This window comes from Osmia lignaria, chromosome 14 (assembly GCF_051020975.1).
Source record: "Osmia lignaria lignaria isolate PbOS001 chromosome 14, iyOsmLign1, whole genome shotgun sequence".
NCBI lineage: Eukaryota > Metazoa > Arthropoda > Insecta > Hymenoptera > Megachilidae > Osmia > Osmia lignaria.
In genome coordinates, this window is record NC_135045.1 from 3046736 (window position 1) to 3065220 (window position 18485).

General features: G+C 37.0%; 2 protein-coding genes across 6 annotated transcripts; one reads left to right on the forward strand and one right to left on the reverse strand.

Moving 5' to 3' along the window:
- Positions 1 to 1074: 1074 nt before the first annotated feature.
- Positions 1075 to 17347, reverse strand: LOC117607183 (homeobox protein PKNOX2). 5 transcript variants are annotated; one of them, XM_034330544.2, is made up of 9 exons: positions 13631 to 13953; positions 9012 to 9122; positions 8622 to 8931; positions 8160 to 8360; positions 7475 to 7766; positions 6895 to 7026; positions 6579 to 6778; positions 5713 to 6078; positions 1075 to 1963 (listed from the first exon to the last, which is right to left on the reverse strand). In XM_034330544.2, exons 3-8 carry the CDS (start codon positions 8928 to 8930, stop codon positions 5749 to 5751), a joined length of 1464 nt encoding a protein of 487 aa, XP_034186435.1. In that variant the 5' UTR covers position 8931; positions 9012 to 9122; positions 13631 to 13953; the 3' UTR covers positions 1075 to 1963; positions 5713 to 5748. The 5 variants fall into 5 exon arrangements, with proteins under 5 accessions (XP_034186435.1, XP_034186434.1, XP_034186431.1 ...); XM_034330543.2 differs by lacking the exons at positions 1075 to 1963; positions 13631 to 13953 and adding an exon at positions 17206 to 17347 and having other exon boundaries at positions 3725 to 6078; XM_034330540.2 differs by lacking the exon at positions 1075 to 1963 and having other exon boundaries at positions 3725 to 6078; positions 13631 to 13952.
- LOC117607182 (leucine-rich repeat transmembrane protein FLRT2) lies at positions 14378 to 17599 on the forward strand. Its single transcript, XM_034330539.2, has 6 exons — positions 14378 to 14630; positions 14704 to 14975; positions 15158 to 15420; positions 16097 to 16388; positions 16701 to 16862; positions 17144 to 17599. The coding sequence occupies exons 1-6, from the start codon at positions 14447 to 14449 to the stop codon at positions 17468 to 17470; spliced, it is 1500 nt and encodes a 499-aa protein (XP_034186430.2). The 5' UTR covers positions 14378 to 14446; the 3' UTR covers positions 17471 to 17599.
- The last annotated feature ends 886 nt before the right edge of the window (positions 17600 to 18485 follow it).

Below are 18485 nucleotides of genomic sequence, written 5' to 3' on the forward strand. Positions count from 1 at the left end.
ATACCGTTCAATAAATCCCTTGATTTCTAATTATCATCTAGCATTTTTTTTATTTAGTCACCTGTAATTAACATTTGTTATGAATTAAATTATTGTTGGGAATTAAAAGCTGTTTATAAATTTGCGCTGAATTAAATTTCGCGGGAGAATAAAAGTTTGATCAGCGCCATCTAGCGGTTGGTGTTTCGGACTGCTCTTTAGTAATAGGATAGCAGGAAAGCGAGAAAGTATCCGGAGAAGAGGTAGTTCCCGCCCACGTGACGTCACAGCCGAGATAATGGCGTCCCGAGACCGACAATGAAGAATAATTAATTACTCATTTTCTACGAATAATTTATGCACTTTTATTGTCATTTATTAAAGCAAGGCACCTCAGAAACCTTCAACGATGATTTTGTAGGTACTTTTCTCATATTTCTGTCGTAATCTCTATATTTGTTAATAATTAATTAACTACGAACAAAATTTCTATAAATTCGGTACCTGAAGGTTTTTAAAATTATTTGTTTCAGTAAGCGATCATGAAAGTGCACAAACGATGCGTAAAAAGCGAGTAATTAATTTTTAAAAATTGCTTGGTATACACGACGCCATTTTGCTTTCGGCCAGTTCCGTGCCACTTCTTCGCATTATGCTAGCCTGGTATCAGGAGCTGTGACGTCATAGGAGTGGGGATACCTCCTTTACTTCGCATACTTCCTCGCTTTCCTGTTATCCTATTACTAAAGAGCAGTCCAAAACACCAACCGCTAGATGGCGCTGATCAAACTTTTATTTGGCCGTGAAATTTAATTTAGCGCAAATTAAATTCGTAATATAAACAACTTTCCCGCTATATGGCGGTATTAAAAAAAAATTATTTTTGAGGGGGGAATGTATTATTTGCACCCTTCGCGAACGATTGACACATATGTGTGTCCGAACATAAGAATTATAATTCTTATTTATACATGATATATGCTTATTTATAATAAGTGTAAATATTTATACGCTTTGAAGGATGAAATTATTACTTCCTTTATTAATGCTCAAACGTATATTTTATTTTTTAATGAATGTTTTAGATCTATCTTGAAATTAATCGTGTAATTATTCGCAGTGTGTATCTTAGGATTTAAAAGTAATTTATAGAAATAAAAAGGGACACAAATTGCAAGCGTGATGGCGTTTATTATCAATAAACAACTTATTTAACAGGACCTTGATGTACACGAGAAAGAAGTATTCAAATTGTTTACTTATGTTTCCTTTTTAGTATGTATGTATGTAAGTATTTATGTAATACGTCTAATTTACGACTTAAAATCTCAATTAAGTTAGGAATGGACCTTTTCAAAGTCCTTCTTTTCATAATGGTACGTGTCTATACTTTATTAACGCACGTTGCAGACATTTGTAGTTTAATAAAGAATAAATTTGAAATCATTTATTTAAAATATCTATATGACTTTTATAAACATTTCTAATAGTTCGAAGCAACAAAATTTAACGGAATATAAAAACATACGATCTAAACCTATAAGATGATAAAGTTAAAAATGGAGGAAACTTAAAATTTAAACAATCCGCTTTACATACGTAAAATTAAACCATAATATAACAATGTTATATAATTTTTTTCTTCTTAAGACACTGACAAAATAATAAACTTTCTTAAACCCTGCATAAAGTACATTTTAAGGATACATTAAGTATCTGTAGGTTCTTATAACTTGTCATTGAATACTCTCTTAAGTTATGAAATATATAATCATATTTAAACAAAACACAGTTCAACAAATTAAAGCAAATTAAGACATTAACTAAAATCTTGCACGAAAATCATTTGTTATTACAATCTTCTTTTTTGGCCCATTCCTATCTTCTTAAATACTTTAGAGAGAGCTTGCACATCAACCGCTAAGACATAGTAACATTAGAGGTTTATTTGCAGGTCCATCCTTATACATGAATTCGTGTGCACCTGGAAGAATGAAAATATTCATATACTGCAGCAATCTACTCTTGATATTACTCGTTAAAATATAAATAATACCTCTTTTAAATTAACATTCTCATTATCAACAGAACAGAATTTCTTTCTGATTCATTAAATTCAATGTACACATCTTATAATGAAATTGGCTATTCAATTAGTAAATATATATGTACTTCTAACATGATCAATTAATTACATATATAAACCATTGATCAAATAAACGTTTATACAATGCAGCAAGAGTGTTCCATGTAAATCTGTGGACCAAGTTCTTTTATAATGCAAGCTCCAACATATTCAACGATTTTAGTAAATGTTTCTAAACGTGTTATGTCTTGTTCTGTTTATGTCACTGTGTACAGATGTGTGAATTTTTAAGTATTTCATAATCTTCAGTAGTATACAAGTATGAAGTAGGAGGCTGGGCACCGCCCACCGAGTTATCACAGTCGTCTGGTGCCGCAGCACATACGTATACGTGGTTCAGCCTTACAACCTACCTCCTTAATCTATCGTTACTTTATAATTATACTTAATCAAGAGTGTACAGTATAGTCCCGTACCAGGTGATTCGCGATACGAGCAGATGATGCTTATTAATTCTATCTGAAATGGAAAATGCGCATTTATTGCTGGTACTTGTTAAAACAGCGATCTAATTAATACGAGCGATCGTGGTATTTCTTTTATTACTTTTACAATCTAATTAAGATTTAATGACCATCGATTTCTTCCATTGTCCACAATCGCTCGATGTTCTTACTTAAATCACTACACCGTATATGGAGCTATACTGTAATAAAAGCTGTCTTCAACTGATAATATTGTTTTACTACGTCTCCCGACTGATTCGTATCATTCGTGTACAGATTTCGCGCATTAAGAACGAACAGTTATCGGATTAGAAATCGGTTCGCCACGAATGATCAACAAAAAAAGTTCGTCAGCTACTAATGGAAGCACCCTGGTGCCTGTAGTCGGCTATGTACATTTTCTTTTCTTTAATAACGGAAGAGAATAGGATGCGTTTCTCTCAGCGAATCGACAGTCGACTATGTACTTTAAACATTGACAATAGCGTTTCTTTTTCATTTCTATAATTGCACATTTGTTAATTAATTTCATCGCTCGATGCTCTTTCGTCGACAGACTAGCGTTGATCTATTTCAGTAGCGATGCGATTGTAAATTATAAACATCTTTGCAAGAGTTTTGTATACTACAAAGTCATCGACATAATTGTGATATTCGTTCGCATATTTTACAAATTTCTAAATGATAATCAAATAAACGAATCCCTATGGAAGTCACTGTTAGAAATAAGAGACACTTGTGAGCTAATACGTTTCTCTACGTTTGAATGACGCTTACAGAAATGCTCGTTTCGTTTAGAATTGCGTTTCGAAGGCAGTTGATGTTCTTAATACAATTTCAACGGTTTTGACAAACGCGATGGACGGAACAACGCTTGGAAATAATCAGACAATCGATGACAAGTGCATAGGAAGAATAAGAAATTTCGTGTACACGATCATCGGTGAGAATTACAATGCATCGTCGAACGGAGAACTAGTTAACGCGTTAAGTATTCCTCAGCACTTGAAATCTACATCGGTAAAACGCAATAATCATATGTAGACAGCGAACGTACGAACACTTATAATCCTAAGATGGCATGGTGCTTTCATCGCCGAGCCTTAAACACGACTTTTGTTGCATTTTTTCTTTTTCTTTTCAGTTACAAGAAAGGTATCATTAATCTCTGTTTCTTTTCTTTTTTTTTCTTTCAAATAATCACTAACATTCTTCTCTTTATTTCTAACAGTTCTGTGTATTGTATATGTACAGCAGTACCACATCCTCGTTCAACTGCGGTACACGAGTTTCATTTTTTTCTTCTTTAAAGACGACACTTAGAGTTTAAAAATATAATCATCATATATTTAAAGTAGTATTATATTATCATTGTTGTTATTATTAAATGTAATAGTATTATTAATATTATTATTATTGTTGTTGTTGTTGTTGTTGTTATTATCTTGGAGGGATAGCACTTTGCTATGTCACGACACTGCAGAGCTGAACAAAGACTAAAACGCGGAAGTTACCACGCTCTTCAATGGCACGAAGAATAGAAGAAGACTGAGATTACTCTTATCTATCGACCGATCAATCATCCTTTCATTGTATAACTGTATATTCATCTTGGATATAATGATTGAAAATTTTGTAATTGAAATTTTGTTATTATTCGTATTTATTGACCGATCATAAGATAGATCATCCAGTCTATTGTTAAACGTAGTACAATTATCGTCGTAGTTTCCTTTTTATCATTAATTAGGAAAGGGCTAAAAATGGACCTTTTTCTTTAGTGTCGTTACAAGATTTCCTAACACTATACAATAGTCTCGTATGGACGATTTCAATTAGCGCTATAGAAATATTAATTAAGTATTCTCGTTACAGAAATAATTTCTGTCTTTGTTAGAATTGTTCAGGAATCGCTAGGTATGCGAGGATAATCGTAAACCAATAACAATTGGTCGAACATTGATTTTCATTTATAATTGAACACTATTTAGTTTTTTTTTTTTCCTTTGAAACTACTTCAGTTTACTGTAACCGTTTAGGTGTGGAATTAAAAAAAAAAATAAAGAGAGTAACAGATATCTTTAAACTTTTTTTAAGTAAATATAAACTGGATATAGTTTCTGGATAAAAGGCTATATATTTGACAGAACAAATGTTTGAACTAAAACGACACGCATTGAAAACATTCAAACCATACAAAGCGCGTTTTTTATTTTTTTTTTATTTTGTTCACATGGTTTTGGAATTATTGAAACATTAATGTTGCTTTAAAGCGACAGAGAAACGTATGTCGAAATGAAATTTTTGATATAAAAATATATAAACAGTAACGGTGACTTATCGCTGCCTTAGCTATAAACTTTCTAATTCGCATTGTTTAAACGAGTAAAATCTTCCTCCATAATTTATATATATATCGTAGAAAAAATGTACACGTTATCGTTATGATCTTGGTACATGAATATTCAAGTCTTCCATTGTCGCAAAAATAATTTGCTTCTAAAAATTAGTTACCAGCATTAGAACTACGCTCGGATAAACTGAAGAAACAAAATTAGATATTTCTTGAAACATCATGCTATTAATTAATAGCACCTTCGTTTGTCACTCTAAACTATTATATGATGAATTGAACAACAGTCGAGGAAACAATTCAACTGCAAGAAACAAAGAATCATTCTAAAAGAAATTACCTGAACTTAACACGATTTCTTAAATAAACGCAACTGATAACAATTCCAAATTAACGATCCATATTCCATCTGATCTGTATCTGTTTTCACGTGGCAAGTGTGGAACTTTTCCGTTACGGTTATAAGTTGCTCTTATTAAGAACAAGGAATCCGTTTCGAAGCACAGCTTTTCGTTCGGACCGGTTCCCTCGTTTAGTCCAAATTGATTGCAACGTTCATGGACCAGGATTAAAAGCCGAACGATTAACGGTCGTTCAAGAACCGTCGTTATGCTCCGCCGATGGTCGACCAGAGATCTTAATCGTCTGATCCGATAAGAGAGCGTGATAACCTCGGCCAATAATAATACCCTTGATTTCTCGCGAGAATAATTACGTATCTGACAGTTAAAGCGAAATCTATTCTCGAATACCTTAATACTGTAATGAGCAACTGGATTTGAAGGTACCGTTAAGAGGTTGACATATTCGGTGATCGACAGAGGTCAGTGAAGATCATCTTCGTCGCTATCGTTACCGTCTTTCAATCTATCGGCACCTCCTTCACCGTCGCTGGAGCCAGAATCACTGCCAGATTCTTCGGATTGCCAGCCGCCCGTTTGTTGCTGCTGCACTTGTTGTTGTTGCACCACGTGCTTCGATACTTTGTGACGTTTTCCACCGGATGACCGTTGCACTGGATCAGCCCCGGCACCGTCCAGCATCGGCTGAAGGATCCGTCGACGAGCATTGATGAACCAATTGTTCACTTGCAGCAACGTTAAGTTCGTCTGACTTGCGATCTGACGTTTCTCATCCTCCGTTGGGTAAGGATGCTACAAAATATCAGAGAATAATGTTACAAATTTGTTGTGCTACTATTTTTCTGGTGTACCAGAATTTAGATTCGTTGGGTAATGGTACTTCCTGCTTCGCTTGGATGGATACCTCTATTGCTGTATGGCCATCTATGTCGTGGAATATAATTTCATTGATACAAGGAAGCAAGGTGTGTACTGTTGAGAGATGGAAAGTAGATTAGCGGGCCGGCAGAGGGGCAAAGGGAGCACCTTCCCACGCTCCGCCCTGTCCCCACGTTTGATCCTCGCGTTCAAAGTTCGCCGCAACGCTGACTTCGTGCCATCTCGCTTTGCCGCGAAGTCTCATTTTTCTTCTTTGTCAGGCGACGCGAATTAGCGTACGATAATCTAGAATGGTACGTGCGCGAGGCGTGACGTACCGACTACGACTTCCCCGATGTACGTTCCATCTCTCAACGGTATGCATAAGAGGGAGATAAAGGTGTCTACGATAACATTGAAGAGTGGATGCTTACAACTAAGTGTTCAAAGAGCCAAGTTCGCATAATGCTCGTAGCTTGTTTAGGTAAGACGCCTCGTTTTTGTCTTCCTTTCTTAATGCTACTATGACTACCTCCGTGGCCACTACTGTGATTTGAAGTAGCAGTGCCAGTGCCACATCCTTCGTCGTCGTCTTCGCTTGGCGCAGGTGAAGGAGAGCCGGCAACAGTGATATCTGTACATAAATGAAATTACACTTGTTACAACATCTAAACATCTGTGCGATCTTTAAAACTAATTAATTTATAGAGAATAATCGTTGGTTAAAGAAAGGAATCAACTTCGTCTAACCAAAATACTTTTCGTCGTTCGCATCTCCGACAGTGACGTATTCATTTTCACGTTCTTGTAACGCAAGAAGGCCCCAATAGCCAGCCTCTTCTAAATATATTCTGTCGCCAATATTCACACAGTCCATATCATCTATAAACGCAAGTTGACAATGCCTACATTCAGCTTGATTCTCGCATAATAGTATACCAATACTGTCAAAATTATTTTGTTAAATTTCATACAATCAACAGAGAAATATAACCAATAAACTTCTTTCTATTCATGACTACTTAATTGTATTCTATATTAGCAAAAGTTCATTTATACTCAACGTGAACGTCATTATATAACTTATATAACTTGCGGTTTGTACGTGACAAGGGGTACGTTATTCGATTTCTTTTCGAAGATTGAATATGTAAAAGGGGTAATTACGCTGACGTTGAGTATAAAAACGAGCTTAATGCCCAGGTTACATTGGTAGATATAAATTGATCCTCAGACCACTCTACTATTTATTCTACCAATGTAACTTATACCAAACTCTGAGAGTTCTAAGAATCATTTGTTAATGTAAACGATGTGGAAAGAGCTTCACCTTGACCAAGATACATATCGTTGACGGGTGCACAAGAATGAGCCCCGATTTGCGATAGGGGCGTGCTCCCGTGTATCGTGGAGGGTGACAAAGGATCGTCATGGTCCTGGCTGGACGATCTGTTCGAACGTTGAGCTGTGGAAGATGATCGCGCCGATGACGGCCTGTCGTTACCGGTTTCCTCTTGCGCGGCCAATTGACTCGCAGCACCGTTCTCCGACAGGGTGTCGCCTCTGCTCACTCTGAATCCGTTAGCTCCCGGCTCAACATCATTGCCTGTAGAAGACAGCACCTGGGAAATATATGTCGCAACTAGCCGTCAGAGAGCAGGGGTGGGGTTCTATAATATTTTGAGCGCAGCGCAAGTATCGCTCCTATATTTTTTTTTTTTTTTTTTTTTAAATTATTTACTTCATATAATGAATTATTTACTTCTTGATTCGTTAGTGTCTTAATAGAAGAATATTTGATAGAACATGCGGTTAGTTCTGAGGCAATAATAAGGGAATTATGCGAGACTTTAAGCGTTTAATTCGACGCAATGGATGGATTGATTAATCGTTTGATTAGAGCACAGGTTAAGAAGAAGAGTCTGGCGATTCTTGCGCATCACTAAAAAAAGGATATCTACGTAGGTAAGGGGGAACAGGCGAGGGTGCCCTGTACGTTTGAATAAATATCTAACCTGCAAGGGACTGCTGCCGTTGCTGCCACTCGATGGACCCATGTCGTGTCCATGGTGGCTGTAATCGCTTCGCAGCAGATTTTCGCTCTGCATCTTGCCCTTCAGGCACGTGATGTACCTGTTGCAAAAGTCCTTGCACAGCTCCTGAACCTTTTCCAGCTCGAGTAGGTGAATCCGCAGCACCTGTATCGCCTTGATCATCTACGTTGGCATGGGACACAAAACAATATCGGTCGATTTTCTTTTCATATCGTGCCGCGCGTATGTATGTACATATGTGCCTGTCTATCATTATTTTTTGTTTTACAAATACGAACGCAAAACAATTTTTTGAAATATTTTTCATTTTCTTTGCGATACCGATGGTTGGTCAATTTTAAAATATTCAGATTTTACTATTATCAAATTAATTATTTCAGGCTTGAACGAATAATCCTGAATTATTCAAATTGTGGAACTCACCAAACCGTCAATTTCGGGGTCATTGATCAGAAAGGGCTTTCGGTCTCTTTCTTGGTGTTGGACGAAGGCCTGTATGTCCATGTTGAAGCTCTCGGACGTCGAGTTGTCCGAGCTCTGGGTAGCTTGTTCGCATCTTTCGAACAGTAATGCGAGTAAAGGGAACAGAGGGTGTTTATATACAGCCCTCTTGTCTGCTTCGAATTGGGCTTGATCCTGATGGGTCGTGTAATCGGCAACCCCACTTGCAGGGTCCTGATCGTAACCAGGAGTCACCATCGCTAGCGCCACGGCGGTGCTACCCTCTTGCATTCTGTAAAAAATATCAAATATGTATTTCGAAATTCGAAAAGAAAAAAAATAATTCCAATAATAATAATCTGCTCTAGATACCTATCATTCCTGTCTGACAGCTTCCATCGTTGCCCAGGTCCTCCGGGGCCTCTGGTATTTAAATATTCTTCAATCTATACTTCCACCACTTCTGTTCAAGGTATTTTTACACTGTAATAAAATAAAAAGAATATAACATTAATTAAATTAATTCTATATTATAAGGCAAGAAATTAATGTTTCATTAGGTGGATAATATTTTATCCAGTTTCACGATCGGTACACGATGAAAATATTCATTTGACGGTATTATATGTTTTATTTCGGACAGAAGCGAGATGGAAAATGAAAGAGCGAGGAAAAGGAGAGAAGGAAAAGGGAATGGTCGGCGGCACGAAGAACCAAACGATGCGCGGCACTGCATTTAAATGTCATCGTTAGACGGTCTCAACACCATCGGCATCCTAGCTGGCACCAGTTTCTGCCTTCCCATTCCGTAGCCACCTTTTGAATTTTCCCCAATCCCCATACACGTCCCCGTTGGCTATGAATAAATAAAGTACTGCGACACTTTTTGGTGACAAGGAGCCCACCGAGAAAACCGCAGTTCTTCGTGCGGTGGGAGAAAATAAAAAAATAAAAAACAAACTTTCGCTCGATTAGAAATGTATTTCGTTTATTCCAAATTTAATAGTAAAACTTACGGTTCAGATTTTCATTTCGGCATCATTTTAACTTTTTTACTCGAGAGAAAAACTAGCGCGGGAAGCTGTCGATTGCGTTTTTAGACTCTCTCAGCACAGTATCAATTTGCAACGAAATCCTATCGACAGTTCCTCGCGCAAGTTTCGCTCTCAAGCGGACACCTACCCTTAGAGATAACGCAACGATATCGGTAAAGTACAGAGGGAAAAGTTTATCAAAACTTTTCTCTCCGGTGATTGAATAGAAGATATTGATATAAAAGGAGAATAGCGGATAGAAAAGTGGTGAGGTGACGTGGAAAAGAAGGTGGCGTCTGAACATCCATAGAAGCTTCAAGGAAAAGGTGAACAGAGGGTACCATTACTTGCAAGTGGTGCTTCCACCATGCTCGCCGTCTTTCCGTTAAACCCGATATTTATTGTGCTGGTCGTCCCTCTTTTGCCGCTTTCATTTAAAAATATTATCGCTGACGGTGAATGGCCCAGCGTGACTGCATTCAATTTTTCATTTATTTTCTCCCGTTCTATATTAACCCTTCTGCTGTTAAAACAAGTATTTCGATGATTTTCTGAATTGCCACAAAGAAATGCTAATTATTTTAATTTTTTAAATTCGAATTAATTATGATACCCATTTCTGTATTAATGAAGCAACGATCACGCGGTATCGCGTTAAATAATTCTTTTTTTTTCTTCTTCTTGGAAAGTATTGTTGCTGATTTTCTACTTAACTAAGTGTTTTACGCGTATTGTTCATTATCCAATATTAACAACCTTGTGCTTATCCAAGTGCAAATATTATCGCTGATCAATAGTCAAGCATCGAAGATACGGCTATTATTTTTTACCGATCGTTTAACAATTCCCATAAGCGTAATTAACACCGAAGGCTATTTAACTTCCTTCTTTTTATCTCCTTTCTCAATGAACGAGGATTGCCCTCGATGCAAAATCAACCACTTCAACATTATACTTTACACAATGCCTTTTTACGTCGACCAGTTTGTTCAAAGTATTGTAGATCGATAGAAAAAAATTTTCAAGTACCATTTTTTAAATATGAGTTTTTTCCCCTTTGGTAATTGTTTCAGAAAAATTTGCATTTAAATTTAAAAAAAAAATTGAAATTGTTATCTGTTGTGATTTTAGAGATAAAATTTCATTTACTTTGTAAAACGAAAAGATTAATTATTATTATAAAACCAGGTTTAATGTTCGTTAAAATTATAGAAAATTACAGTTTTAATTAGTAAACGTTAATTTAATGCACATATAATGAATGAGTATTAAAAGGAAAATTGAATAAGAACTTCAAACGTCCACGTGTCGCTTACAACTGAAAATGAGATGGTCATTAAACGAATTAAGTGAAATGAAACGGATAAACGTAAACTATGCACCTTGCACCACACGATCTACCGCATCACAGCGTTAATGAGTGTCGATTTTTTTTGTAACGAGGTAATAATGACCGTGACATTGAAGCTTTTAAAAACGTATAATTACAAACAAAGAATAGTTAGTACTAATTTAGCCCCGATAAACAGCTAAATCAATATGCTAATTGAAAAAAAAAACTCTTTTTAACCTATTTGAAAATTTTTCTTTCTTCGAACTGTAATATTTACAATTATTTAATGAAATTATAAATTTCAAGATTGTTTGTGAAAATAATATGAAACGTGAAAATCATTTAGCATAAGAGGTTTAAAATTCTTACACCTGTAGAGCAAAGTAATGACAGTGAAGCAGTGAAATAACTTTATGAGCGTGAATAAGAGAAACAAATGTTGAACCCTTTAAGTGGCAGACCAGTAGGTAGCTGGTTAGGTAGCCGGTGATCATTTTCGAGCGTAAGAAAGTACTTAAATTTCAGTAAATACATAGCGTTGTTCAAATATTTGCTACCGTACCCGTTTATTTTACGCTCGCTCACTTTTCACGTCTCAGTTTCTTTCTACTTTTCCGTTTTCAATACCGATCAAATTTTATAAAAAAATAAATACAACCCCGCCAAGATTTAACCCTTTATTGTATAATTAATTGAATTTCAAAAATAGAAAAAAAATTTTTATTTCCACAAATAATAATAATAAATAAATAATGTTATTTTAAAACTAAATAATAACCATACCAAATTTCCAACACTATCATTGTTATATAAAAATTAAAAAATGCAGAAATGTACAAAAAATTAAAAAATTATGTATGGAAGGTTTAATTAAGCGTTTCACAGAGAAAGAAAAAGGTTGAACGCGAGCCGCATACCGGTCTGACACCGAAAGAGTTAATTATGACAAAGATGGTATCCCACGGGCGAGCAGACTTGTTTACTACCTGTCAGTCATCGGCGTATTAAGCCCGGCGTCGTGACGTGCAACAATCCCGGTGAAGGAAAGAAGTCTCGTCGAAGATTTAAAGAACAGCGAGGAATCGTGCTCGGTAGGTGATAAGACGGTAGTAGACGATGTTTTTCTTTCTCCCTTTCATCGCGAGCCTAACCACCAGATAGCCGTCGAACTGTCAGTCAAACGTTCGATAACCAATGGTCGACAATCCCTACTACCGCACGCCGGGGAAGAATCATTTTCATCCGAAGAGGGCGTAGCAAAAACTACAAGAGGCGACCGCTGCCGACGGCGCCGATGCCTGACTGCTGCGCAACGCTCTACCTATAGGGTGCTCGAGAAAATTTCGTGCGGGAAATTCGACTTGCTTTTCCTCGCTTCTTTCCCTCCGTCTACCATGTAATTAACCCTGAATTCGTATATCTAATAGTTTTCTAAGAGGAAAGCCCTGATCCCGTAGACATACGGTCATTTTGATATAAGAAAATGTTCCGTATAAGAATTTCAATGGCAGCGGTTTTCAAAGCTAACTTGGGATCAGATTAAATTAAGCAGAAAATTCATCAATGTATATGTATGGAACGCGCGGTTGGGATGTTACGGTGATACTTCATTGCGGCATCTTTGTCGCCCGTCTTTTTTTCCACAACAAATTCTTTGAACGATTTCAACCGGTTCTACTGATATGATGTAAACACCGATTTGTTCGTTGCTCCAGAGATGCAGTTGTGTTAGGAAGCAACGTTTGCCGTTTCATGTAATTCGCTTAACGGAAATTGTTCTAAATAGAAACACAAACAGCTAAACCTATCCGGCCGATCGTATTTACTAATGCAGGGTTAAATGGCTAATTCGTAGTGTCACTAATCAAACTCTAGTTTCGCATTCATTTCTGTAATCTGATTTCATTTGAATGTAACTGGTAAGAATTAAGGTCATGGTAATTTGCAATTTAAAATTCCCGCCAGTTCTTATATGATTATAAATACATTTGCGTAGTAATTAAATTAACTGAAGATACAATGCTGTACAATTTTTTTATATTTATATAATAGAAATGGTATTGTTATTTTTAGGATACCGTGTATAATAAAAAGAAAAATTAATCAATCGCGTGTACAAGATAAGGGTACGCTCTTACTCCACGCGAGATTGCCTCGCAAAATAAGTTTGTCGAAACGCGAATGATTAAACAACGCAAACATGTTATTATATGGAAATAATCAAATAATTTAAAAAAGAAACAAAATCATATTCAATGTATAGTATAATAAATAAGAAACATCAATGAAGAAAGAATAACAGGAAAAATTAGTCATAGAATGAGGATGATGTCATTTGAGAAAAAAAAGTTGTTTTTAGCAGGATTAGTAAGGCCCTTGAAAATATCGATCGTATCAATCCGCAATTCTGTCAAGGCAGACCGCGAGAAATGGGCGTTCACTGGGGGCATTGCGCACAAAACAAGTTTTTCGTGTATATCGGCGCACCAGGAACGAATAAACGAACCTAACCTCACAAATTCACAGGTGCATGGCCCAGCGGGAATTAGGTTGAACAAACGATACCTCGAAACAGCTGTCTTCGTGACACTGTTCTACCGAAAATTCGTTTCTTATTTACTCACCGTATGGCGAGGCCAGTTTCGACAAATCCGACAGGAACAAAACAACCCCGTTCAGCAGTTTTATTTTTCCTCGAGATATTTTGGTCGGCGTGTCTGATTACTCGGAAACTGGATGTCTTTTTCGGCCACGTGATAAACGGAAACCCGACGATAATCACGTACCGACACCGGTGTCCGATTCACTCGCGCGTCAACACAAACCGTTCTGTTTACCACTGTCTACCTAAGTATGATAAATTAAAGTAATCGGACATTTTTCAACATGCTACTCCACGGTCCTGGTCTACTCCTTCCACTGACACGTCTTTTGTGACGTCATCGATTCAATACTTTTCGCCAAGGTTTCTCCTCTCTGTGATGTTACTCGCCGCACGGAGGTGGCGCTACTGGCGCCATTTTACGCGCATTCGAACGTCGTTCAAATTTACGCGCGAATTTCAAACTCGACGCGAAAAAATTATTACATTTTTTCTTTTACTATTATAAATATCTATTATTCTCAAATATACTTTGCCGTTCAATATTTATGTTTTTAATATTATAAATTAATTATATTTGCATGATAATTGAAATAGAAAATAAATTCTATTATTTTTAACAAACAAAATTCTATCTGTATTACGTAGATAACGCTAGACTTACCGAACAGGAAATTAACGAATTAAAAGCATTTACCTGCTGCTCAGGGCGATGAGTAACAGTGATCAACGGTATCTTATCATCGTTTTCTTATCAAAAATGCTCGTAACTTGATACAGAAAACCTATTTCAGTTGTTACTTGTGAAACCTTAGTGCCGTTGATCTCACGACAAATCATGGATCAACGATTGTTGCTTGTTCTCATTTTCGTTGTTTCGACAGCTCAGTGCCAGAACAACGTCCAAAACTCTAATGTCATGATTGTGAAAAATGAAACTGTGAATCATGTAGCGACAAAGACAAATGAAACGGTACCTGGGCCGAAACTTCCAAGTTTGTGTACTATTTGCAACTGTACAGGTAACTCATATCGCTAATAATAATCACAAAAACATAAATCGAGTGCTAATAAAACGAATAAATATTTTTATAGACGACACGATAGATTGCGAAGACAGAAATCTGACCGATTTATTCTACGGTTCCCAATGGCCAAACGCAACTTTTAACTTGGTATCGTTCCAAGGAAACCAGTTAACTTTTATAAAACCATTTCCAAAATTGCATATCAAAAAGCTAATTCTAAGAAATAATAAAATTATGAATATCAGTCATTCAGCCTTCAAACAATTGATCAATCTTACCGAATTAGATTTAAGTGATAATTATCTAACAAGTGAGAACTTGCAACCCCCTGCGTTTGAGGTAAGATTACAATTAATTGAAAATGAAAAATCAGATTTATTGTTTCGTCATTTGTACCGGGTAATCAGTATAATCTTATATTAGTCACAATCGTTATCTCGAAACTAGGATTTCCAAAGAAGTTTACGTTGTAATTACTTCGTTATCGAGTACTCTAATTATTATATGTATGAAAATTTCAGGGTAGATTTTCACCCGACGCTTACGAGCCACTGGCGAAGCTAAGAGTTCTAAACCTAGCGAATAACGAGCTCCATTCATTACATCAAGATCTCTTCGAGCACATGTCAGCCCTTAAAGTACTGAATCTTTCAGGGAACCTATTTTCCAAAATTGATTTTACCACCTCTATCGCGATTGATTCTATCGTGGAATTAGAAGAGTTGGATTTAAGCTATTGCGGTTTGAAGTCACTTTCGGATACACATTTCTACTCCTCTTTCAGGTGAGGCTTTAATCTTCAAGCAATGCCATTAATCCTTTTTTACTTATAATTAATGAAATTCCCAAAAATTAGAGGTCGTCGTATTACTAATCTCCAGGTAAAAAAATTTAAGTTTCAGTTCCTCTGACAGCCGGTATTAAATATAATAGTACCTCGGTATACGTCCTATTTGGACGTGACAAATTTTGCTCGGTATACGACATCAATTTTTTGTATGAATTTTGCGTCATCTTTAAATAATTATCTCGGAGGAAAATATATTTTTTTTTAATGTATTAATTTACAATCTGTCGTAAAGTGACAATAAGTAAATTTGTTAAATTATTAACTTCCACAGTGGTTAATACTCTTGAATAAAAGAGGAAAAATTAATGGTAGGTATAATAGATATCAATAAAAGTCTTTTTTTATTTTTATATTAATTCTTATGGGAAAGGTTGATTTGGTATACGTCCTAAAGATCAGGAATTAAGGTCGTATACCGAGGTACCACTGTACTCCTTTTGCTATAGTAATGATTAATGACTCGATTACTTTCCATCAATGTTAAACTAGAGATATAGAGCTGATTAACGATCGATCGCAATACACTGATAAGAAGCGTCAGATATCGTTATCTCGAATTTCCGCAGAAGAAAATATAGAGAATAAAACAGCAGATTTATTTGTTATTCAGAGTCCTTAAGAAGTTGAATTTGAGCGGGAATCAATTTACTGCTCCCCCGAGTGCGCTCGAAGAGGCTAAGACGCTGAAGTCACTTTATATGGACGAAAATCCGATGCAAATTATAAGTGGTACCCAGTCGTTTCCGCGTATGCCCAATTTGACCGAGCTGAGTCTTTGCTGTATGCCTCATTTGACGGTGATCGGAGCGGGTGCCTTTTCGGGACTGAGGGCGCTCGAGCACCTCCGAATTCAAAATTGCCCGAAATTGGAAGCGGTCGACGGGTATGCTCTCGCAGCTCAGGTATATTAATTAGATATTAAAATGAATATGAATTGAAATTTTCTCGCGTAAATATTTATATGCAACCGATAAGGTCAGACCCGAATATAGTGCCATTCTCGCGCGGCATCACCTTTTTTCCCCAGGAATACCTGATTCGATCGCGAGCGTACATCTTTTCATTTTTTAAATATTTTCATTTGAATTCGATGCCATTGGAATGTTCACAATGGAGGCGACGTTTATTGAACGGGCGAAAGCATAAACCAGGCAGCAGTGAATAAGAAGTGAGGGATCGTAAAAGGTGATATTATGCTTCGGAAATGATTGCAGACGGAGTCTGAGGGACCGATGTGGCCGCCGCTGAAGAAACTAGATTTATCGGATAACGCTCTGCGATATTTGCCTGAGCACTTCGTAGCTAGGTGGGACTGGCTCGAAGAATTGGATCTGATGAACAACAAATGGAGCTGCGATTGCAATAATCAATATCTGGTAAGTTCTGGCAATCACGGTATACACGGTTCCCTATACCTGAATCGGCCGTTCGTATCGAACCGGTATTGATTTTATCTACCAATAACGCCAATTTGCCGATTCCTCCCTACGATTGTTCGCGACTAATAGGTGGATGGAATTTTAAAATAATTGTTCATTGAAAGGAAAAAAAAAAAAATTACAGTTCAGAGCCTCGATTCTAGAAACTCTTTCAAATGAAAGGGTTAAATGTGTAAAAAGGTTAAAAAATTAATATTTCTTGTCCCGTTTGATTTTAGATCCGGATGCTATTGCCGCAATACGGCAAAAAGCTAATGGGAGATGACGTTAACTCGCTCACCTGTACCGAGCCACCGGAACACCGAGGGAAGAAACTGACGTCGCTGTCGAACCGAAACATCCGTTGCCTGGACCTGAACGGAGCGCAGCCTGAGAAAGACGCGATGGTTCTGGTCGGTGTGTTGATCGGTGTGATGCTCGCCATCCCCGTTTGCCTGACGATATTCATTTTGTGGCGTCGCGGCTTCTTTTTCTTCGGACCGCAAGGACCGGCGGACTTCTCTCGTGCCTTCTACAAAAGAACCGCCAACGACGACGACTTCTGACGTGTCTCTCCCATGAATTTTAACAGAAAAATCTAGTCGATAAAAAAAAAAAGAGGAAGAGAGGAGAAGTAGATTCTTAGAAGCGAAAACGTTTCTTTAATCCGATAGACACGATTGCAAACAAAGTGTTTCGTAAGATTTCGCAATAATGTTCAGTAATGATAAGAGAGACGGTATCAGAGTTTGTTTAGAACTGAACAGTTATTTCAACAATGTTATGTTTATACGATGTATCCTCGACGATAAATCCGCGTTTGTATTTTATTTAATCAGTCACCGTAATTTTGTAAATAAAAGGTCAATAAACACATTGTTTCTATTGCAAGATTTCTTTCCCTGCTCCAAATATTGGCAATTTTTGTTCGTTTTATTATTGTTATTAATCTATTCAGCGAGGCATGGTAGTTCCAGTGTTTACTACCACTTTTTGTTTAAACGGAATGCAGGGAAAAATATTGGAAAAATGGAACTCGCGTTGTTATTATTATTGCCAACTGAAAAATTCCAGCTCCTGTTTCAGAGAAACTTTCATTTTGGAAATTTGTTACCTAGAATTTCCTTTGACTCCTTTATCGTCAAGTTATTCCCTTACAACGTCGGTCACTGCTGACCTCGTAGCACTAAATTCTAAAATAAAATTATCTGAATACACCAAGCGCTTAATAATTCCCCGTATTTGGGGCTCTGAGCGTCAGATGATCTCGAGGACTTTCCAGCAAGGAATTACCAAACGCCTAATCTATCCATGTTCCTCATCAAGGGATGAAACGAATAGCTTATAGTTACCGACGATTATCATCGAAATGATGACGGGAATCTTGTTCCTTTTTTAGCCTAACAAGTCTCTTGAGATGGTTTGTTTAGGTTGGCTGTCGTCAGCCGGAAGGGATAGTTTCGACAGCGTTAAGCTTGCGGACGGGTTTTTGGCTTTACCTCTTCGGCATCGAGGGTTACGGAGGTTCGTGGACCGACGAGGGAGCGACGGGACGCACGAACGGACACGCGTCGGTAACAC